Consider the following 22,469-nt stretch of genomic DNA (forward strand, 5'->3'; position numbering starts at 1 on the left):
AAAGGTCCCGTACTCAATATGCATTTATCAAGTCAGCAAGTGACGTAAGTAGCCTACGCACAAACATTTGAAAGCGCTCTTAATTTTACAAAATAATTTAATTTAAATTCGTATTAAAGCCCCCAAAAAAAATAAATAAAAAAAGTAGAAATAGTTTTGGGAATCGACTGAAACCCGTATGGTGAGTACTTAAAGAAATCTGTATACTCTGTTTATAGACCAGGCAAATAGGGCGATATTTATCGCTTTCTTTCTGCATTAATATACGATATAGATGGTGTTACCGACAAAATCGACCAAATTATAAAGGAAGAAGTTGAGACCAAAAAAAAAAAAAGGAAACTTTGTCTTAAAAAAAATACTCTTTGTTGTCTGAACTGGCTTTGTTGCTTTGTACTGTACAGCACGTTACCTATTTAAGTATTACGAGGACGCGACTTATAACAGTTAGCTCTTGGCTGCTCATTTCACACGGATGAACACGCATTATAGCCAGCACGTACAGTACTTGGCTGTGTAGAGTGCTGGCGATCGAGTCTGTTGTTTGATTTTTCATATCCGTACTACATGTTACTGAAAGATATAACGTTGTTGTTGTTGGCGATTGCGTATTCCTCTTGTTCATTGGCGCCATATGGGAGCGACCGATAGGGATGTTATCACGCAGCGCTAACTGGCCTCAGGCATAGCTGGACTCGACTTGGTCGTTTTCTAGAAAATATGTAACAAACCAGGCCACTGTCACACCAGTCACTACATTTTGGTATTTTTTACTGCCTTTGTTTTCGTTTAATTAATAATATTGGTCGTTGTGAAGATCATCATCGACTCGTGCACAGTCACGATGACTTGCGCTTCTGCAATATTAAGGGCTAGATATCCCCACGGAATTTTTCCCAGTTTCATAAATTTTTTACTCATTTATTAGAAATAAAATTTTCGTAAGCAAACCATCATTTGCATTTGCAACTGACAAAGGAGAGTGAGGCGACCGGGCCACTTTTTGTTTTAGCTCATATTCTCTAACTTCTTAATGCATTAAGCGCATCGAGTTCTACAAACAAAAAAAAAATAAAAAAAATAAATTCAGCTTTGACCATCACTTTTTCAAACTCATCAAATTCTATTTTAAATAGCAGAAAATAACAAAATTTTAAAAAATAAACACATCGCATCACGACCCAAAAAATCATACGACGGTTAAAAAACATTATTTTACCAATAGGAGCTTATTTACAATTAATTAAGCTATTTGTTGATCTCTTGGAGTTAACTCTGCAATATCTTGCGAATGTTCGTCGAAGCCGCCTTCAATCGAGCGTACCGAACCATCTCCGGCGCAGACCCATAACTCCTTGCAAATCATTCGGATAAGACGCTCGTCGTAAGAAACTATATAGAGTAGAGCGACACCACCCTAGAAACCGATTGCACAATTGTCGTAAATGTAATAGCTTAAATCTCTTGGTTTCTCGCATAGCAAGTCAAACTAACCGGAAATTTCCACAAGGCTAAGGGCTTCGATCGTTTCAATATCCAAGTGATTGGTCGTCTCGTCAAGGATGAGGAAATTAGGCCGGGCCGGGCCACGCGAGATTTCTGACCTCTAGAGAGACTAGCAATGTTCGATTTTCAAGTTCTGAACGGGGCAAGGTCAACGATACACCAAAACTACTCAGCCGATATTCTTCGATGATGGGGAAAAAAACCACAAGATTAATTGTTGTGCCCAACAGAAATGGATGAAGGCGTTACTTACCAGGAAATTTGGTTTGCAACAACTCGACAGGACGTAATGAAAGATTAAGCTGATCAACGTAGATTCTGGCTGAAATAACCTATGCGTAAATGTCTGCTATTGTGCCGCATTCCAGACTTGGGATTCAATTCCCCAGTAAGAATCTTCAAAAGAGTGGTCTTGCCGGCACTGTTTTCACCAACCTATACAACAAAAGAATCATTACTGAAGCTTTATGAAAATTATAGGTTTTATTTATTGATTAAAGTTATTTGCATAAGACTTACGATTTAGATTCTTGAGTCGGATCCAGCCGACAGTTTGACACACGGATGGGAAAAATCCTTTCAGTATACCTGTGTGGATATTCATTTCGTATTAGTTCGGAAACTTCCATTCTTATGCATAAACAATGAGAATTAATGCTATACAACGTTTGGACGTGACGGAATAATAACGTTTAACTTGATACGCTCATGGGTGACTAGGTTAACACTCTGATAAAGAGAGAAACATAATTATAGTGTACCCGAAAGAAGCCAAAATGCCAAATGTTAACTTTTCATGTCCAACAAGTTCGTCGGTTCATCGATAAGGAGAAAATCTGGACTAAAAAGTTAGACAGCATTGAAATCCCTGTTTAAATGGAATTACATTCAAGGACTTACTTGGAGAAAAGTGCTCTCGCCAAAGCTAACGTATTCTCCATCCGCCGGAAAAAAGTTGTAGTCGCTCTTAACTGGCCTAGCCCTCTGGAGAGAAACCAATGCGCCGCTCTTGTTGGTGCTTTGTCAGCATCAATAGCTTGAAGTTCTCGCGTTAATTTCAGGATCGTTCATTTTTTCACAAAGTTTCTTCTCCTCTCTGAATAAAGCCACTCTTTTGAAGTCGCACTCTAATACGCTATGAATGGCTGGAGATTCGTCATCGACTTCCTGTTCAACAAGTAATATGGAAATATGCGACGGAGTCCGTCATTGCCCTCTAAAAATTAGAGAAGGAAGAATTAGCAAGATGTAAGAGCTATATTTAGTATATTTTTTTTACGATGAAATCATGGAGCAACGTCGCTTTTCCAAGTCCATTTCGGCCGACAGAACCATACTGCTTGCGGCCACGAGCAAAAGAAAAGTAAAAACCTTTCAACACACAACAACACTGTCTACAAAAAACAAAAAAAAAAATAAATCCATGAATTAAGCACAAAAGAGGAGATTTGTTGTTTCTTACTTGTCTCCGTAGGCAGTATACAAATTTTCAATATGAATATCTTTGCAATTATTTGTGCCTTTGACTTCCATTCTGGTTTCCTTTTTCGTCAATGCTGTAGATCCTGTAGCATTTGAAGGTGTATCTTTGTCGGTTGCTTTTGTTGCAGTTTGGTTTCAGCTTTTTTTCAATTTTCTAGTGTCAAATTTTTAAAATAGAGAAGTGGGTTTAATAATGGGTTTATCAAAACATTTACAGAATTTACTTACCATATTGATATCCTTCCCTTTGGGTTTATTCCGTATACTACTGCTTTCATGAATGACAAAGAATCATCACTCATCATAACTGGATTATTAAGGAGTTTTCTTTCACCTCCATTAATTGTAACTAGAATGTACCTTTGATCATTCTGCTGACCAACCAAATCAGGTTTTCACACTGTCAAGAGTTGTTGGTCATCGTTTCGCTAACTGACAAGTATGAATTTAAAATGTTGTCATTTATAACTAAATAACTGAAAAATACCTGATCTCATCCTCCTCTCATTTTCTATCAGCAACCTCACGAAGGAATTCTCTAATTCCTTTGTAGACTTAATTAGAATTTTGAAAATCATCTCCCACATCCAAAACACTTAAAATAAAAGTAAACAAACGTCTGCTCTGCACGCACCAATTCTTCAAAACAATTGACAAACGAAAGGCAACGAAAACAACATTTAAAAAACAAATCTCTCACGGAAAACAGGTAAACTGATTAACAATTGATATTACTACTAGAGATAAACTATTCAAAATACATATTTAAAAAAAAAGACCTAACAATAATTGATATTTGTCTATAAATAATTGCCCCAAAGGAGATTTCATTTTAGAAGAAGTTTTTATTCGCATAACAGCTCTTGAAATTGATGTATAGGGTGTTCATATGAACAAATCAAGTATATTCCATCACAAACGATAGATTGTTGAGGACGACACTATCGTGTTGTTGCATGTTAACTGCTTAAAGGTTGGCCTAACCCAAAAATAGTACAACATTTATTTTACGACTACTACCCATCATGAATAACAGCACTTCCTAACAAGTGGTTACCTTCGTCCGTAACCTTTTTAAGACAGAGAAATGACCGCTTTGCAAATAGGTTTGTTAAAAGCGCAAATGTATTATATATTTTTAGCAAATAGATTGTGTCAAGTAAATATAGGAAGGTCAAGCGCGTTTTGAGGAAAAACGCCGGATCGATGACGAAAAGCTCCGTTTAGATTATGAAACGAAATTGGATATTCTAGAAAGCAATCACCTTCAACTTACACAGCACTTGCAAGCCCAGCAAGCCGAGTTTGAAGAAGTCAAAAAGCCCATTCAATTTCTTACGCAGGCAATTATTCACGCGAATTAAATAATGTTAAATAAAAAAATAAAAAAACTGTGCGCGATCACTGCAGTCAAACATTTGCATACGCTTCAATTGGAACCGGAACTGCAAATCCATCGGCAACCGTCTCTTTGTCGTTTCCTGTTGGCGGGTAAGGCGCAGCAGCAGCAACAGCTTGGCCAGCTCCGCCGTATTGCATTACCCAAGTCTATGCGAAAACGGAAAATAATAAAATGTTATGGCAACATGATATTTTGGATTGTGCCAAATTTTACCCCATCAGACATCTGCGGGGCACCGGCGTATTGGACGAACTGCGGGCCAGCAGCTCCGTATCCTGCGGGATAAACTGCGAATTGTTGCGGTGCAACACCCTGGCCAGCGACAACAGCAGGGACCTGAACAGGAGCTGCGTAAGCGGCAGCCACGTTGGCTGAAGCGGGGGCGTACATGGCGTATGACGCAACTGGAAGAGGTTGAAGATACATCGAGCTGGAATAGTCGACGGCCTTTGGCTGTTGGCGTCCATCCGTCACAGTTCCATCAGAAGATGTCATTGCGGGAGAGATGGGCAGAAGTCGGTCGGCAACTGCTGAGGTCGTGTCGTCAGACGCGTACATCGGAACGTAGACCTTCTTGGCTACCAGAATCACTTTACGTGAATTCGGTGCTGACGTCACTGTGGCCGCTATGTCAGATTTGCCGGATTTGAGATTGAGGAACCATGCCTCCGAAACGCCGACCAACAAGCTCAACAATGACAGGCTCACAATTACAGACTAAGAAATAAGACAATGAAACACAATGAAAAGAATTAATAAAATAAATCACAGCAGATTAACTTGATAAAAACGTGTTGATACCTTCATTTTCAATAGAGTTGGAAGAGACAATAAGTTGTGCCGTGGAAGATAAAATGGGATCTGCGTACCAACTGTCACGTCACGTCGGCCTTTTATCTCATCTCATCGAATCCATAAATCACCTCGAGCTATTGGCGCTAATGAACTTTTCAAGGTAACATTCCTGTCTCGTTTTAAAAATGGAGGTGGAGACCAATAACTAAAATCCAATTCAGAGTCACTTTAAACAGATTAAAAAGTGGCGCGCACATTTGAACGGTCTGTAACCGCTATCTTTGTATACAGCCCATTTTTAGGCTGGGAAAATATAATGGCCATTGAGTTCTGCACGAAGTAGCATCATTCTGCCATTTTTCTTTATTCCTGTATTGTATGTAGTGAATTCAAAGAATTAAATTAAATTTCTCGGGAAGGGAAAATTCCTTATAGGCATTTACGTCATCCAATATAATTAAGAAACGTGAACGTTATTAAAGATTCGCTATTATTTATGAAATTCTATTAGGCTATAATAAATTCGTTACACTTTTTCATTGTAAAAATAATAAATGCATTTGGCTGTTCGGGTACCTTTTTGGAGAAAAAGGGATTGTCATGAAAGTATTTTTTCTTCGTTGGAATCACACTTAGCTCTCCTCTGGATTGATATGAAATCGGACGTCCTCCGCAAGTTTCCGAAGAGGAAATCTGAAAATGTGTTCATTTGTTTGATCAAGTATTTCACGTTATTTCATCAGATTCATTAGATGATTACCTTGGAAAGTGAACAAGGATGGTCAACCAGAAAAAGAAGCTTACTTGCCACAATGCAAGATAAGTTATTGTAATTGATCATGCAGGATAATTAAATAATACTTGATTCAATTAAAAATTGGAACTATAATAATTTGCCTCCTGAGAGGATTGAACTCTCGGCCTTTGGTTTGCTGTATAATCCTAATTTTCTAGACTTCATGAGTACGAGACCAACGCTCTACCACTGAGCTAAGAAGGCACACATTGGGTGATTTTAGGACATTTTTACTATTGGTTAATTAAAGCCTGAAGTGGAAACCGTTAAAGATTACTGGAAGCTTCCGTTCCATGCAAAATTCACATAGAAGCGCATAGAAATAGAAGTTGCGCTGTGCGGAGCTGTGTCTTCAAATCGTATTATTAACAATGTTTCTATAAAAAATTCCAATTCATTCGAGTTTTTCCCTTCACGTTTTTTACATATTCATTTGCCTCCTGAGAGGATTGAACTCTCGGCCTTTGGTTATCTTCTTCTATACATATTATAATCGTACGAGACCAACGCTCTACCACTGAGCTAAGAAGGCTAAAATATAGGAGTACATTAATGTTATTAACGAAACGATTTGGTGAAATTATCCGACTGTATGCAAAAAATCTAAATTTCATTTCATCTAACAACTTTATGATGATGCAACTATTCTTAATTTTGTTTCCGATGAACGCAACTTACAACAAACCAAGATTGGAAAATCTTCCATAGCCATTACATCATCACATTACAAATGATATTTTTATATTTTCTGTTTTTAATAAGCCTTCAAACTTGAGATCAAAAAGTTTCGTAGCAAAATACGATTATTTCTCAGACGACTATGTTACTTACAATTCAATTAGAGGTGATTGCGAAAGTGAATGGTTTCATTTGCAAATAACACCAAAATGAAATGCAAAAGCAATATTTTCATTTCTTTGTTCGTGACCAAATTGGCAAAAAAGGAACCACATTCAAACAGACCCTTCCCAAATGGATAGTTTTTTCCCCTTCACTCGTTGCCATTCACACCCAACTATAAAAGCCCAGATAGGGAGGATGAAAAGTATCAGTTGTTCTACAAATCAACCTAATTCAACATGAAGCTGGTAAGGAGAAGAAACGCACGTCATTTAATCAGTCAATAGCCGTCGAATTCATTCGTGCTTTAATTGCCTCAGACTTGGACTAAACTGAGTGAAATATTATTTTCTAGTTTGTTATCGCCGCTGTTTTGGCCGTCGCTGCCGCTGCCCCTTCCAGCTACAAGCCGGAATACAAAGCCCCCGCCTACGCTGCCCAAGCCTACGCTGCCCCAAGCTACTCTGCTCCGGCTTACGCTGCTCCAGCCTACGCTGCCCCGGCCTACGCCAAGGATAACAAATACGCCGGCATCACCATCACCAGCCAATCTGATGAGCGCAATCTCGACGGCAGCAGCCAGTGGAGGTAATAAAAATCAACGAAATATTATTTCTACATTATACTAGTAGTTAATAATCGTCATGAATTCAATCGGTTAATCATTTCTTGATATTGATTAATATGGGCAGCTACGCCCAGTCTGATTACACGACCCGCGAGGAATCGCAGGTTCAGAAGAAGATGCAAGGCGTCGCCTACGACTCTTACGGCAAAGCAACTTACGAGGATGTGATGGGAAACACCAACAAGGGATCTTCTTACTGGGTTTCCCCCGAAGGCGAGAAATTCACTTTGACCTGGGTCGCTGATGAGCAGGGATTCAAACCCAAGGGCGACCACTTGCCCGTCGCTCCCGTCCACGTCTACGAACTCCCCGTCGCTCCCGTCCATGAATACGAACTCCCAGTTGCTCCCGCTCTCCCCTACAAACGCACCGGACTCGGTTATTCCGGCAACAGTTATTATTAAATGATTAAATTATTAGACCAATGAATGATTGAATGATGTCATATTTGATGTTTTCTTTGCGTTAACGTTGAGTGTGATTGTATAAATAAATACAAATTAGGCTATCTATAATTAACCAAGTTCTATTTTCACGAATTCATCCGAAAATGTAGTGATAAGCTATTCTCCAATTTTCACGGGCATAGGGATGCCTTTTTTACGATGAGACAACAGTTTGTATTTTGATTGGTAAGAGAATTAACCGGTTTGATTTTAGCGCCATCCAATATATTTTTCCACAGTAATTCAATGCCCTAAGGGACTTCTTGGATTTGAGCAGATAACGTCGAAGTAAAGATGAACTAAATATTGAAATAATTTAGTCGAAAATTAATTGTGAATAACTTCCTTACAAGTTTTAACCTTCGTAAAACCTCCTTAAGACAGAGACCTGACCGCTTTACATATAGGTTTGTTAAAAGCACAAATGTATTATATATTTTTTGGCATAATCGATTGTGTCAAGTAAATATAGCAAGGTCAATCATTCAGGCGAATTAAATCATGTAAAATTAAAAGTAAAAACTGTGCGCGATCACTGCAGTCAAACATTTGCATACGCTTCAATTGGAACCGGAACTGCAAATCCATCGGCAACCGTCTCTTTGTCGTTTCCTGTTGGCGGGTAAGGCGCACCAGCAGCAACAGCTTGGCCAGCTCCGCCGTATTGCATCACCCAAGTCTATGCGAAAACGGAAAATAATAAAATGTTATGGCAACATGATATTTTGGATTGTGCACAATTTTACCCCATCAGACATCTGCGGGGCACCGGCGTATTGGACGAACTGCGGGCCAGCAGCTCCGTATCCTGCGGGATAAACTGCGAATTGTTGGGGTGCAACACCCTGGCCAGCGACAACAGCAGGGACCTGAAAAGGAGCTGCGTAAGCGGCAGCCACGTTAGCTGAAGCGGGGGCGTACATGGCGTATGACGCAACTGGAGGTGGTTGAAGATACATCGAGCTGGAATAGTCGACGGCCATTGGCTGTTGGCGTCCTTCCGCCATCACAGTTCCATCAGAAGATGTCATTGCGGGAGAGATGGGCAGAAGTCGGTCGGCAACTGCTGAGGTCGTGTCGTCAGACGCGTACATCGGAACGTAGACCTTCTTGGCTACCAGAATCACTTTACGTGAATTCGGTGCTGACGTCACTGTGGCCGCTATGTCAGATTTGCCGGATTTGAGATTGAGGAACCATGCCTCCGAAACGCCGACCAACAAGCTCAAAACTGACAGGCTCACAATTACAGACTAATAAGACAGATAATCAAACACAATGAAAAGAATTAATAAAATAAATCACAGCAGATTAACTTGATAAAAACGTGTTGATACCTTCATTTTCAATAGAGTTGGAAGAGACAATAAGTTGTGCCGTGGAAGATAAAATGGGATCTGCGTACCTATTGTCACGTCACGTCGGCCTTTTATCTCGTCTCATCGAATCCATAAATCACCTCGAGCTATTGGCGCTAATGAACTTTTCAAGGTAACATTCCTGTCTCGTTTTAAAAATGGAGGTGGAGACCAATTATTATTATAAAATTTCGATTCGCTTTAAACAGATTAAAAAGTGGCGCGCACATTTGAACGGTCTGTAACCGCTATCTTTGTATACAGCCCATTTTTAGGCTGGGAAAATATAATGGCCATTGAGTTCTGTACGAAGTAGCATCATTCTGTCATTTTTCTTTATTCCTGTATGTAGTAATTTCAAAGAATTAAATTTATCAGGAAGGAACAAAACCTCTTAATGTGGATTTGCGCTTGCATTTACGTTTACGTCATCCAAAATATAATTAAGAAACGAAAACGTTATTACAGAAGAAATTCCGTTTCCATCTATGAAATTATAGTACAATCACTTCGTTACTTTCTAGTTGAAAAAATAATAAATCCATTTGGATTTTATCTTTCCGGAGAGAAAGGATTTTCATAAAACGATGTTTATTTATCAGAATATCAAAGAAAAATAAATCCAACTGCCCCTCTGGATTGATAAGATGAAATTGGAACTTGTGCAAACGGGCAGTCACATCAGCCTCCGCAGAGACAATCTAAACAAATTTCCATTCGTTTGATCACGGTGTAAGCTAATTGATCAAAACATTACCATTCATATCAAATTAAAGTTTGCCTCCTGAGAGGATTGAACTTTCGGCCTTTGATTTTCTATATTTGTTCTTTTTCTTCATAAATGTTAGATCATAAATGTTAGACGTACGAGACCAACGCTCTACCACTGAGCTAAGGGGGCACAAATAGTGCTCAAATAGGCTATTTTTTAAATAATAATATTTGTCTGGAAGCGTGACTTGGAAAAGATTTTAGATCACTGGAAGCTCATCCGCGTTGCGCAAAATTTAGATAATTAAAGTGTTATCTGCGATTCACACGGATGAATTCATTACGTTTAGATACTCACTCAGTATTCTCAAATTTACCGACATTCCGCTATTCATCAATGAAGTAGAGGTTTTAATAAATTATTGTATTGTTCATAGTGTCATTACTGCCTCCTAAGAGGATTGAACTCTCGTCCTTTGGTTTGCTATCTTGCACTTAAGTTATACTTTTAAATTTAATACGAGACCAACGCTCTACCACTGAGCTAAGGAGGCATATATTTAATAAGTTATTATAGTGTTTATTTTGTTTTATTAAAGCGTGAAGTGGAAACCATTAAAGATTACTGGAAGCTTCCATTCCTTATGTCCAATTCAGTCGAATGTTTCTCGACACGCATTTATAATTTTCATGTGTATCTGCCTCCTGAGAGGATTGATCTCTCGGCCTTTGGTTAGCTACATTCAATTATTAATCATCTCTTTAACTGACGTACAAGACCAACGCTCTACCACTGAGCTAAAGAGGCACACAACAAATTTATACCGAACGTTAAAGACTGGAATATTTACATGCTGTTTCTGAAAGAAACAATAAGTTGCTCATAATCAATCTTTATGAAAATGAAACGAGAGAAATAAAAACTAAAAGAACTCCATTTCAACTAACAACTTTTTAATGCTAAACCGAGAGACCGATGCTAGCTCTTAGTCATGTTTCCGACTTAACGCAACTTACGACATACCAAATTACCAAGATTCGAAAATCTTCCGCAGCCATTAGTCTTCAAACTTCAAAGGGATAAAATAGTTCTACTGAAAAATAAGATTCTTTCTCGAACAAAAAATGTTACCTCAATTCAATTAGAGAGGACTGCGAAAGTGAATGGTATTCGTTTGCACCTGACACCCAAATACAATGAAAAAGTAATATTTGCAAGACTTGGTTCCGTTCGTGACCCAATTGGAAAAGAAGAAACCACATATTCGAACACACCCAGACCCCTCCCAAACGGATCATTTTTTCTCCCTTCACCCGTTCCCATTCACACCCAACTATAAAAGCCCAGATAGAGAATATGAAAAGTATCAGTTGTTCTACAAATCAACCGAATTCAACATGAAGCTGGTAAGGAGACGACAAAATCACACCAATGGCATTTAATCAGTCAACAGCCGTCGAATTCATTTGTGCTTTAATTGCCTCAGACTTGGACTAAACTCAGTGAAATATTATTTTCTAGTTTGTTATCGCCACTGTTTTGGCCGTCGCTGCCGCTGCCCCTTCCAGCTACAAGCCGGAATACAAAGCCCCAGCCTACGCTGCCCCCGCCTACGCTGCCCCCGCCTACGCTGCCCCAAGCTACTCTGCTCCGGCTTACGCTGCCCCGGCCTACGCTGCCCCGGCCTACGCTGCCCCGGCCTACGCCAAGGATAACAAATACGCCGGCATCACCATCACCAGCCAATCTGATGAGCGCAATCTCGACGGCAGCAGCCAGTGGAGGTAAAAGTCGACGAAATACTATTTCTACATTATACTAGTAGTTAATAATCGATATGGATTTAATTGGTTAATTATTTTCTTGTATAACTTGTGCAGCTACGCCCAGTCTGACTACACGACCCGCGAGGAATCGCAGGTTCAGAAGAAGATGCAAGGCGTCGCCTACGACTCTTACGGCAAAGCAACTTACGAGGATGTGATGGGAAACACCAACAAGGGATCTTCTTACTGGGTTTCCCCCGAAGGCGAGAAATTCACTTTGACCTGGGTCGCTGATGAGCAGGGATTCAAACCCAAGGGCGACCACTTGCCCGTCGCTCCCGTCCACGTCTACGAACTCCCCGTCGCTCCCGTCCATGAATACGAACTCCCAGTTGCTCCCGCTCTCCCCTACAAACGCACCGGACTCGGTTATTCCGGCAACAGTTATTATTAAATTATAATAAATTATATTGGACCAATGAATGATTGAATGATGTCATATTTGATGTTTTCTTTGCGTTAACGTTGAGTATGATTGTATAAATAAAAATAATTTACCTTTAATTAACCGAGTTAAAAATTTACTTTTCTCTTAGCCTATACTTATCCGAGAACGTTGTGATAATCACCACCTTTTTATAGTCAATTTTAAGCTTTTATTTAAGGATCACACGATTCAATATCTATATTTTTCAACTCTATATTTTTTCGTATTTATTTAATATGAAATATTTCATTTCTTGGAGTAGTTTCGTATTTTCCCGAATAGCTTTGACTATAACTGAGCATAAATTGACTATAGCGCTGAAAAGACGCAATCTGACGCAGTCTGACGCAATCCTGCATTTCAATGAGATTCGATAAATACATTTTTAATTCATAGCGGTGGCGACGGAAAACTAAGGGCCAGTATTGGCAACTAGAATTCCTATACGGAAAATTGGCCATTTTTACCTGAACTAACAACACTATTATAACGAATTGAGAAAACGATGCAAAAGAGATTTGGGATAAATAAAACTCGGAATCGATGACGTATTGTTTTCGTAAAACGGCGAACAGACGTTGAAGAGGAGGGGCTAAGAAAAGATAAGAAAACGAATACGACATTGATGCGAAAGGGGAGAGCAGAAAGAGAGGGGGTCGATCCAGGAAAGATGTGCGGCTTGTGCCGGCCAATATCTCGGAATTGATTGATTTTTTTTTTGTGCTTCTCGATGAGTTGTGCTGATTGAGTTGTTTATCTTGGTTACATTGAAACAAAAAAGTATAGGATGCCTAAAGTGAAGCCGGTCGTTTCACTTTCCTCACAGTGTATTAACCGTATTAAAAGCAGTTTAAAAATGTTTGAAATTCCCCTCGATGTTAATCTTATAGCAACATGGAGGGGTAGTCCATGGGACCGAAAAAGAAAAAGGACTGGCAGCGAGTCCGACATCAATCATTTTCAAACAATGCGTAAGTTGCGAATTATTTTCATTTTGTAAACCTAATTGAATTTTTTCTTTAAAAATTTCGTATGTACTGTAAATTATACGAAATAGCCGTCGTTCTGTTGGAGGCTATCATCCAGTCTCTTTGTAGTCGCAAATATACGATGGACTTGAAATATTTCAACATCAGATTTCTCATTTCAACCGAGCTTCAAAAGTTAAATGCTCCCAGTTACCCGTATGACTATGAACAATTCTCAAATTTCTTCCCCAAACTTGAAAAACTGCAAGTATTAGTCTTGTGTTATTCTAAAATTGACGATTCTTGTTTAAAAATCATAGGGACTTGGTGTAAAAACTTGAGGTAGGCTATATGCAATATTTTTCCTTATTTTTCGATTTTTCCAATGAATAATTGTGTTTTCCAAAATAGGATATTGGATGTAAATGAATGTGATAAGTTGACGGATACTGGCCTTGAATGGTTAGTTCCGAAAACAGCCGAGCTGAGCAAGACCCTCCAGGAATTGTTGGTGACCTGCCCTGTTGTAACCAAAAAAGGAATAATAATGGCTCTGCAGAATTGCCCGGCTCTGCGGGTCGTCGAGAATGACCACATCTTTGATGTCTTAGTGGAAGTGGCTCAGCAGTCAGCGGAGTTAGCTCACACTAATTTCGCCCGTCTACTCCTTTGCCCAGTTGGGGAATATTCAAGCGGCCAGCTGGGGTTAGTCGTGCGATATTGCCCTTCGCTTTTCTCTGTCACTATTTCTGTTAAAGAAGGATTGACAGATATTGATCTGTTTTGCCTAACGAGTTTGAAGAACCTACAGATACTCAAATTCCCATGCTCAGGTGAAGAGGATGAAGAGTATGATGAGGATGAAGAGGATAATGACGAAATTACCTTTGACTTGGGCTTGGTTCCCGTACTGAAAGTAATCGGAAGTTCATTACAAGTTCTCGACCTATCGTACTTTGAATTCGTTGACATTTGGACCCTCGTCAAGTTTTGCCCCAATTTAATATCCTTGACATTCGACAATCAATGCCACAGTTTAAGTGCCTTGTCTGAAAACGAAATAATTCAACTGCGCAATGAAAAAGGGCAAGTTTACTTTCGACATCTTAAGGATCTCGTCTGCGGCTTCAACCTTTCACATGACATTCTATTTGATTTGTTATCTTGTCCTTTACTAGAGAGCGTTTACATAGAATATGGTGACGCGCTCACTGACGATTTGTTACAACAAGTCATAGCGAATGGCTTCCTGAAAAATCTTAAGTTACTAAGTTTAGAATCCTGTGATTTAGTGACAAAGGAGGGATTAGATCCATTAGTGATAAATGACAATAATCTTGAACAAATTATTTTCCAATTTTGTGAAAAGATAACCAAACAAAATGTTTGGGATTGGCTCAACTTTGCTCGTCGTAAAAATTGGAAGCTGCGTTTAGAATTCCAGAATGTTGATACTAAAATTAAGGTTTTCTATGAAACGTAAATTAATAGCCTGTAGGCCCACTAAAAAAAATACACACAACGCACTTATTTTATTTTTGGTGTAGATACCGACCTCCAATTGCTATTGTTCTATCGAACTGTTTCGTTGTTTTCCGTTGAAAATAAAGTTGATATGAAAACATTTTTACCGGTACTTGTTGTCCTCTTGACTCTCTCGAATTCATTTTTGCGTCATAATGTATATAGTGCCTTATATGCGAAAACCGGTTATGTGGGTAATTCAATCTGCTGAGGCATAATTCCATGAACCATATTTCACCTTATTGACTCGTTCCCTCACTCCTTTGGGCATAGCTTACCGACGATCAACCCTTAAAGATAGAGAATTCAAAATTTAAAAAAAAAAAAAACCTTTTGGTCTGGGGATTCCACAGCTTGATGAGTTTAGCAAAATTTTAAAAATTCTGATAGTCTAGGCACATCTAGACTCTCGTACGGAAACAGTTATGGAGGTGCTATCTTACCTAATCTTACGAAGAATTAAGAATTGAAAACTCAAATCTCAAGAACTCCCCTCTCTAATAAAAAAAAAAAAAAAAAACGCTCCACTCGCCGAGTTACGCTGAACGCGAAGAGCAAATATAACTGCCGACGGTGTAAACCGCCAAACAAAAATTTTCAATGACGAAGACGCAGGACAAGGCCGATGTTGCCGATCCGCTCATGTAAGCCATTGAAACATCCTCGACGTAATAAAAGATGTGGATTTAGCTGACTTGACTGGATCAACAACACCATCGAGAAACAGAAGGTGCGATAGAGATGACTGGACAGCCGACAGTCAGAGACTTCCAGTGACTTCCAGTGGATTGGAATTAGGCACAATGGCACATGCACCTTGTTAGAGGTTCAAGACTCTAGAGGATTTTCCGGCGTTCGGATGTGATCCTAATGTCTGATGGTTTGAACTCATTTAATCGAATTGGCTGAACATTGACGAGGCCATAGTGAGACATCTCTTTTCTATCACGGTTGTTGCTTTCCAACTAGCCAAATTATCACTTGTATATTTCCTTCATCTTGTTCTTACAAATTATTAATCAAATGATGGCAATTGACTGAATGGACAGCTGAGTACCGTACTCAGCATTATTAAGTGCATTTTGTCCTCTATTAAGGATTGATATTTTGCAAGCGCACACTTGATGCCATCAGTGTACCTTATAAACGTATACAAAAGAGAAGCTCGATTAGTCATTGAAACGGCGACATTAGTGATCCAATAATTTTCTAAATGTGTTGAAGCGCACAACGACAGAAAATGTCGCTATTGCTATAATAAAATCAATACTCTACATAGTGCGACGTAAGCTACCTTCCACGAAATGACGAAACCCATCACAACAAGCGGTCACAATAACAAGTTTATCTAATGGAAACTCCTTTTATTTCGTGCCCTTACATTTGTTGTTGCTCGAATCCTTGAAAGGATAAATTGACGATGAAATCTAAAACATGTTGTATACCGTACCGCTTTTTAAAGAAAACATTTTTGTTTTTTACTTTTTCAGAGAAAAGTCAGAAAACATATTTTATTCGCCTTTTCTATTTCCCGTGTATGATTACTAAGAATCATAAGCTAACTATTGATAATGCTAAACATAAAAACACATAAGATTTTTGTGTCGTTTTGGTTGAAGATATTTTATTGAGACATTCATTCAAATCAACAGGCCCACACAGACCAACCACAGACCAAGGCCAGATTTCGGTCACGTGGTTGTTTTTCTCTCTAAGCTCCGCCTTTTCCCATTTCCTTTCAGGGAGACTTTTTAGGTCTACGGGAACCCTGTTCTAAAGCCTTAGCCTCACTGCCTCAGGGACCAGAAACTTATGAACATTTGACGGCAAGGTCTTATTCGTCCTTATCCCTCTAGGCTTCCAATCAAATCTTGCCGAAAAAAGGACTAACGTTAGCACTACGTAGTTTCGGACCGTTTCAAACTAGCAGTTAAAGGCTTGCATTGTCTTCATCATTATCAGTCAACAGGAAATCGAAAGCTCCTCATCTAACATGTAAGTCACAAATTTTGTTGAATTTCAGTGCCTTTCTATAAGTTTCTAGTGATTGGATTTAGTAGTGCATCAGTTATGTTACTGATTAGTTTTGAATTATTTCAGAGTCACAGATGGCTTCAATGCAAAAAATAAGAGAAGGAATTTTCAAGATTTCTTGGAAGAGTCCACAACAAAGTTATAATAATAAACATGTGGAAGAAAATTGGCCAGAAATCGCTGAATCGTTAACACTCGAGTCGTATAAGAACGATTTTAGAAAAGAAATTGTTCTTAAGATTGAAATTGTATTTGCTCCAGAAAAAAAGCCCAAAAATCTGGACAGTGTTATCATTTTGGCCAGCAAAGATGGTGTGAACCAAACAATGAAGTTGAAAAATTCAAAATGGGAAGCTACCTTCAGTAACGAACAAGCACAACGATGTTGCGGCAAAAGTGCATTTTACTTTGAATTGGTAATTGATTTAAAATCTGATTCCATTGCGAAAAAAGAATCGAAGCATGTCCTCGATAATCTTTGGATTGAAAAGACGCTGGCTGACGTAACATTCAAGTTTGAGGAAAAAGTCATCAAAGCTCACAGCGCAATTGTTGCCTCCGGAAGTCCCGTATTTTGCGCCATGTTCCAAAATGACTTCAAAGAAAAGATAGAAAGAACTGTGGAAATCAAAGATATCCAGCCGAACGTTTTCGATCATCTTCTTCGCTACATCTACACGGGGGACGCTGACCTGGACAACGTAGATGTTCCTGGACTGCTGGTGGCTTCCGATAAATACGGAATGGGTTCATTGAAAGAAGAGTGTTTATTGCGTCTCTCACAAACTGTCAACGTTGAAAATGCCGTCCAAAATCTTGTCTTAGCTCGCCTTCACAATTCAACCAGTCTGCACCAATCTACGTTGGATTTCATGTCGGAGAATTCGAAAACTATTTGCTGCCGAAAAGACTGGATTGAGCTGATCCAAAATCATCCGGACCTTAGCTTTGTGGCAATGCAGATGATGTTGATGGGCCGTGCTGTTGATGGAAAGTACAACAACATTTGGTCTTAACAGGTTCCTTCATTGATGCACGTTTTATGTTTCGTGTAATGTAATACGAACGAGTGACACAGAAATTGGATTCCAGAAATACAGAAATTTTGATTCTCTTTTTCTAGCTTGAAATTTCGTTTGTTCAAACCAATTCCCAAGTTATAGATAAACCTTTTAAGGGTTATGAATTTTTTTTGTACATTATTGAGTTTCTTGTTATATATATGATGATAGGCATAGGATTAGTAAAATGTACAAATTTTTAAAAATAACAGTAGGCGGAACCATGTGTTTCGGCCATACACACTCAGTCCCAGATGATTCTTTGTTAATTCTTCACATTCATCCAATGCTCAAGTATTATTGCCAATAATCAGGATCACGCAGTAGTCAAGAGCCGCATCTTGAAACTTACGAATCGAATTCAAGTTCGCGCAGATCAGTAAGTCAATAGAGTTGTTCACGCGGATGTGATTGAAAAGAAAGCGGATGCACTCTTCCTTTTTTCAATCCGAGCTGTCATATGTAGTTGTTGGCTGCCACAATCCATTTAAATAGCGACCGGACATTTTCTTCGGTTAGTGTACTATACTTATCCGGCCCAAATAAATTTAATGAAGCAATTGCTTGAAAATCTCTGGCTGGATATCTTGGATGGTGACTTCTCCCGTCTTATATCGTCTTATATATAGACTCTTTGACCCCCGGTCTAACAAGGATGATGATGGACTCCAATAACTTGCTGATTGGTTTCCTATCAAATAGAATTGGGTGTCGCAGTTTCTTTGTTGGACACACATAGACTACATCTTTCAAGTGCGTGAGAGCTTTAATCTCTCGCCGAGGTTGAAAGGGTTGAACTTTATCCAGATTCGACAAGTCAACACTGGCTGATTCCAGATTCCATCCGAAACTTGGGGGGGGGGGGGGGGGGGGAGGAATATCGGCAAAGAATTGATCCGACGGAACGAAATGACTTTCTCAAGAGGCTCAACTTCAACTCCTTCAAAGTTGACCCAAACAGCGCACGGTTTGTCGTAATCATCTGTCCAAGGTGCCACCTTTATTTGTGTCTAAAAATGTTACTAACCCTTAACATGGCTTTGCCATTAAATGAGTCTGCGCCGTCAGACACAAGAGGTGCAATTTTAAACGGAAAGATAAATGACTATTTCTTGTTCTAGAGCAGAAGTCATCCAGTTTAAACGTCCCCTCTTTTACTCGCTTTTTTGTGTCCCGTTAATTTAATTGATTCCCTTAAACCGTCTTCCACTTCTTACTTCGACTTAAATCAGCATTATTAACTGGTGTTTATTAGGGTGTACGACGTTGAGGCCTGCGTCTTTCAGGCACACTTTTATTGGGCCTCAACGTCGCAAAAATTGGGCGGACTTGCCTTTTTGCTATGCTATGTCGGTGGTGGAATTGTTTACAATTATATGCATCACTCAATTTAACTGAAACTTATGCTTGACTAATAAGTGACGACGACAGAGCATCTCAACAACTCAGCCACTCAAAAGGGAGAAAAAATGACGCTGAAAAGAAAAAATCCCGAAAAAAGACGGACTTATTCAGTTCTCTAATTCTCTATCCTTTATTCGTTTTCCTCCGTTTTTTATCCTTTCTTTTTAAATTTGCACCTACTTCTTTTATATTTCGTTCCAGTCTTCAATTTCTTTTTCGTGGAACTGCATTAGCTTACAAATGTTTATTAGCTGACAATCACAAAATGCTGGAGCTCAGCTGTTTAAGCTTAGCCCACAATTGGATGCCTCCAGCAACAACTGCTCTCGGTTTTTAAAAGAAAATGTTTCATAATCGCATCAGCAACTCGTTATCAAACGAATTTTTTTTTTTCTGGCGAAATTATTAAGCATGACTTTTGAATGAAACGCGGAAGATGATGTCAGTGTCAGTTTAGTATTCGTGTCGAAACCAAGATGACAAATGTTGATAAGTTCAAGGAATTAATGCACCTAAAGTGTTTTAGATGTATTATTTTTTCCCCTTCCGTTTCCCTAATTGGCATACCTATTTTTGTCTTTATTCGTTGCAAAGAATCTGATCTCTTGCTGCGTGCGCGATTTTCTGTGAGATCAAATTCAAATCGTGATTGCACTCATCGCTCAACAGATATCACCACCGCACATCACCAACACGATCCGTGTTCAATTCATTTACCTTCCCACTTGTGTAATACCCTTTTTGTGTATGCATATATCCTACACGTAAGCTCATCATTAATAAAAAACGGTCGAATGTAAAAGTAAAACTATCGTCGGACGCCACTCCAAATAGCCTTCAATTTCAATTCTTTCAGCCAATTTTCTTATATATCAACTCCCGTTTTAAAATGTTCTTATCCTAAGTATTAGTTTCGTTTAATTTTGAATGCGACGTTGCACTCCAGCGTTATTTTCTCTAAAACGTCATTTACCTTTCGTACCCTAAAAAGCTTATTTTTATAATAAGCGGAATATATAAAGCCTTGGAATGTAAAGCCCTATAGGGGTATTTGAGTCCGTTTTCAAAAAATTTCTTCTACGGTGGGAAAAGGCGATCAGGGAATTAAATCAATAATATTATCTGGCCTGACAAAGGGCGGCAAAACACGAAATATCACAAATTTACTAGGTTTACTGTAAATTCCTGTCTGTCGTTGACTGGACCGTAATTTACTCATTTCAGACAGTGTGAACCTGAGGTAGAGTGAAACAGGATTCTTTTTTGTTTTTTTCAAAATACCCGGGATTATTTCTACGGAGACTTCTACCGTTAGGTCTCATCTGTGTCAATGTTGTGCAACACGGCTGGAAAAGGCAGCTAGATTTCTGACAGCCAAGTGGGTTGCTGGGCTGGCTACTTCACATCATCGGTCCGACAGCTCCTTCAAAACAAGAATTCGCAGTGGGATAGGTCCGGATAGGTCCGCGTCAAACGCAGCTTGGTGTTGGATATCGAGTATACTATCATGCCCTGTATTTTTTGGCATTAAAAAAAAAAACTTTTTCTATATAGCTTTTATGATTATATTTGCATGACGAAACTTGCTTTTCGCTTACACTGTGCCTCGCTGACTGCATATTCTGCGTCGCACTTGCGTTTTTACATCGCGATTTTTAGTTCCCCCTAGTTTTTCTCGGGAATTATTTGTGTCGTCGATCGAAATCAATTTCAACGGAACAGCTTTCGCAAGTTCTCCAACACCTGACTAAATAATGACTGATGACGCCAATCGCATAATTTATATTTGACCTACGTGAGCGGTGGTGATATATTGAAACTAACTTCACCATTTCGTGTTTTTTATCGCTTTTATTCCCTGGACTCACAAAGCCTTGTTCCAAGTTTCGTTACTTCTTTTTTTTTACGTTGATGCCAAACCATCGTCCAGTTTTCTTGATCAATACGTATAACAATGTTACACAAACTGAATTAGTGAGCGCGTGCTACGTGCTCATCATGACTTCGGCAGTCTTCCGTGCCCGCCGGCATTGATAGTCGTGGCCTCTGTTCGTCGGCCGCGCTCTTTATATTCCACGAAAGTCCGCATATGAGCGTTTACGCCGATGGCATTTGCATCGTAACTTGAAGAGTATTCTATTCATCATGTTATTATTATGCAGCACTTGTGAGCAATCTGTCCATAGTTTGTGCTAGTGGCAACGTAAAATACGGAGCAAAGCGCGTGTACTTTAAATAGGTGAAAGGTGACGAATAAATCTTAACGGTAAAATGACTTTCAAACAATCAGCTTGAAATAGAAGCAACGGTATTTTGTATGTAAGATGCAAGCGTGCAAGCCATTTCGGGGAGACAAAAATGAAAGACAATTTTCGTTTGAACCGGACGAACCGTAGGCTATCTTTCACGAAACCCGTCACAATAATAATATTTATCTAATAGAAACTCCAGTTATTTCGTGTACTCTAAATTTTTGTTCCTCGAATCCTTAATTGACAACGAAATCTAAAACATGTTGTATACCGTACCGCTTTTTAAAGCAAACGTTTTTGCAAGCGTTTTTGTTTTTTACTTTTTCAGATAAAAGTCAGAAAACATGTTTAATTCGCCTTTTCATTTTCCCGTGTATGATTACTAAGAATAATAATCTAACTATTGATAATGCTAAATTATAAAAACACATAAGATTTTTGTGTCGTTTTGGTTGAAGATATTTTATTGAGACATTCATTAAAATCAACAGGCACACACACAATTTTGCACACATTCTTCAAATCCACGCTCCATTCATTCACACGAAGGAAGCGAAGGAAGAGAAGAAAAGAGAAAGAAGGGGAAAAAATAGAAAAGAAATCGGGTCGTGATATTGACGTTCACCTAACAAAACTTTAATTCGACGCCAATTCGACGCAACTTCAACAGCTATAGCAACTATATTTCCACAATGGTACGAAAATATTTCGACAACAGGTAGCTAATGTACTTCGACCTAACCTAACCTTAACTAACTTAACCTAATCTTAAAAACGAATTGCCGAAGTACTTTGGCATACACTGTGTCTACGTATTCTCGCACCAGTCGAAATACAGCTGCCTTATGTTGAAGTTACATCAAATCGATGTCGAATTTAAAGTTTTGTCAGATAAAACGACCAATATCCGACCCAATTCTGAAAGAAGAATATGGCGATAAAGATGAAGAAGAAAAACAATAGATGAAGGTAAATAATTAAGAGGAAGTTAAAGAATAAGACAGAAAC

At 38.9% G+C, this 22,469-nt stretch overlaps 5 protein-coding genes, 5 non-coding genes and 1 pseudogene across 12 annotated transcripts; 4 read left to right on the forward strand and 7 right to left on the reverse strand.

The window, feature by feature from the left end:
* Positions 1-1,099: 1,099 nt before the first annotated feature.
* Positions 1,100-3,946, reverse strand: LOC124198402 (annotated as a pseudogene).
* Positions 3,947-4,095: 149 nt separating this feature from the next.
* LOC124198271 lies at positions 4,096-9,319 on the reverse strand. Of its 3 annotated transcripts, none has more exons than XM_046594062.1 (3): positions 9,233-9,282; positions 4,604-5,107; positions 4,096-4,536 (listed from the first exon to the last, which is right to left on the reverse strand). In XM_046594062.1, the coding sequence occupies exons 1-3, from the start codon at positions 9,236-9,238 to the stop codon at positions 4,399-4,401; spliced, it is 648 nt and encodes a 215-aa protein (XP_046450018.1). In that variant the 5' UTR covers positions 9,239-9,282; the 3' UTR covers positions 4,096-4,398. The 3 variants fall into 3 exon arrangements, with proteins under 3 accessions (XP_046450018.1, XP_046450017.1, XP_046450016.1); XM_046594061.1 differs by lacking the exon at positions 9,233-9,282 and adding an exon at positions 5,192-5,301; XM_046594060.1 differs by lacking the exons at positions 4,096-4,536; positions 4,604-5,107 and adding exons at positions 8,300-8,574; positions 8,642-9,148 and having other exon boundaries at positions 9,233-9,319.
* Trnat-cgu lies at positions 6,080-6,185 on the reverse strand. Its single transcript has 2 exons — positions 6,150-6,185; positions 6,080-6,115 (listed from the first exon to the last, which is right to left on the reverse strand). It is a non-coding gene; the product is annotated as a tRNA-Thr (tRNA).
* Trnat-cgu lies at positions 6,416-6,513 on the reverse strand. Its single transcript has 2 exons — positions 6,478-6,513; positions 6,416-6,451 (listed from the first exon to the last, which is right to left on the reverse strand). It is a non-coding gene; the product is annotated as a tRNA-Thr (tRNA).
* LOC124198273 (endocuticle structural glycoprotein SgAbd-8-like) lies at positions 7,029-7,874 on the forward strand. The gene is made up of 3 exons (XM_046594065.1): positions 7,029-7,069; positions 7,177-7,409; positions 7,514-7,874. Exons 1-3 carry the CDS (start codon positions 7,061-7,063, stop codon positions 7,851-7,853), a joined length of 582 nt encoding a protein of 193 aa, XP_046450021.1. The 5' UTR covers positions 7,029-7,060; the 3' UTR covers positions 7,854-7,874.
* A 712-nt stretch (positions 9,320-10,031) lies between the features above and the next one.
* Trnat-cgu lies at positions 10,032-10,154 on the reverse strand. The gene is made up of 2 exons: positions 10,119-10,154; positions 10,032-10,067 (listed from the first exon to the last, which is right to left on the reverse strand). It is a non-coding gene; the product is annotated as a tRNA-Thr (tRNA).
* Positions 10,155-10,410: 256 nt separating this feature from the next.
* Trnat-cgu lies at positions 10,411-10,518 on the reverse strand. Its single transcript has 2 exons — positions 10,483-10,518; positions 10,411-10,446 (listed from the first exon to the last, which is right to left on the reverse strand). It is a non-coding gene; the product is annotated as a tRNA-Thr (tRNA).
* A 145-nt stretch (positions 10,519-10,663) lies between these two features.
* Trnat-ugu lies at positions 10,664-10,772 on the reverse strand. The gene is made up of 2 exons: positions 10,737-10,772; positions 10,664-10,699 (listed from the first exon to the last, which is right to left on the reverse strand). It is a non-coding gene; the product is annotated as a tRNA-Thr (tRNA).
* A 548-nt stretch (positions 10,773-11,320) lies between these two features.
* Positions 11,321-12,295, forward strand: LOC124198272 (endocuticle structural glycoprotein SgAbd-8-like). Its single transcript, XM_046594063.1, has 3 exons — positions 11,321-11,371; positions 11,487-11,749; positions 11,846-12,295. The coding sequence occupies exons 1-3, from the start codon at positions 11,363-11,365 to the stop codon at positions 12,183-12,185; spliced, it is 612 nt and encodes a 203-aa protein (XP_046450019.1). The 5' UTR covers positions 11,321-11,362; the 3' UTR covers positions 12,186-12,295.
* A 576-nt stretch (positions 12,296-12,871) lies between these two features.
* On the forward strand, positions 12,872-14,736 carry LOC124197566. The gene is made up of 3 exons (XM_046593084.1): positions 12,872-13,189; positions 13,276-13,528; positions 13,598-14,736. Exons 1-3 carry the CDS (start codon positions 13,006-13,008, stop codon positions 14,667-14,669), a joined length of 1,509 nt encoding a protein of 502 aa, XP_046449040.1. The 5' UTR covers positions 12,872-13,005; the 3' UTR covers positions 14,670-14,736.
* Positions 14,737-16,818: 2,082 nt separating this feature from the next.
* On the forward strand, positions 16,819-17,760 carry LOC124198403 (TD and POZ domain-containing protein 1-like). Its single transcript, XM_046594232.1, has one exon. It carries the CDS (start codon positions 16,819-16,821, stop codon positions 17,758-17,760), a length of 942 nt encoding a protein of 313 aa, XP_046450188.1.
* Positions 17,761-22,469: the final 4,709 nt, after the last annotated feature.

Source organism: Daphnia pulex, chromosome 7 (genome assembly GCF_021134715.1).
Source record: "Daphnia pulex isolate KAP4 chromosome 7, ASM2113471v1".
NCBI classification, from domain to species: Eukaryota; Metazoa; Arthropoda; class Branchiopoda; order Diplostraca; family Daphniidae; genus Daphnia; species Daphnia pulex.

What these genes read in the sequence shown, in the direction of transcription:
- LOC124197566 (XM_046593084.1), top strand. Translation starts at nt 13,006, where the DNA reads ATGCCTAAAGTGAAGCCGGTCGTTTCACTTTCCTCACAGTGTATTAAC. An exon ending in CAATCATTTTCAAACAATGC is followed by an intron (nt 13,190 to 13,275) that starts GTAAGTTGCGAA and finishes TATACGAAATAG; the next exon opens with CCGTCGTTCTGTTGGAGGCT. An exon ending in ACTTGGTGTAAAAACTTGAG is followed by an intron (nt 13,529 to 13,597) that starts GTAGGCTATATG and finishes TTTCCAAAATAG; the next exon opens with GATATTGGATGTAAATGAAT.
- LOC124198403 (XM_046594232.1), top strand. Translation starts at nt 16,819, where the DNA reads ATGGCTTCAATGCAAAAAATAAGAGAAGGAATTTTCAAGATTTCTTGG.
- LOC124198271 (XM_046594060.1), bottom strand. An exon ending in CCCCGCAGATGTCTGATGGG is followed by an intron (nt 8,575 to 8,641) that starts GTAAAATTGTGC and finishes GTTTTCGCATAG; the next exon opens with ACTTGGGTGATGCAATACGG.
- LOC124198272 (XM_046594063.1), top strand. An exon ending in GACGGCAGCAGCCAGTGGAG is followed by an intron (nt 11,750 to 11,845) that starts GTAAAAGTCGAC and finishes TAACTTGTGCAG; the next exon opens with CTACGCCCAGTCTGACTACA.
- LOC124198273 (XM_046594065.1), top strand. An exon ending in GACGGCAGCAGCCAGTGGAG is followed by an intron (nt 7,410 to 7,513) that starts GTAATAAAAATC and finishes TAATATGGGCAG; the next exon opens with CTACGCCCAGTCTGATTACA.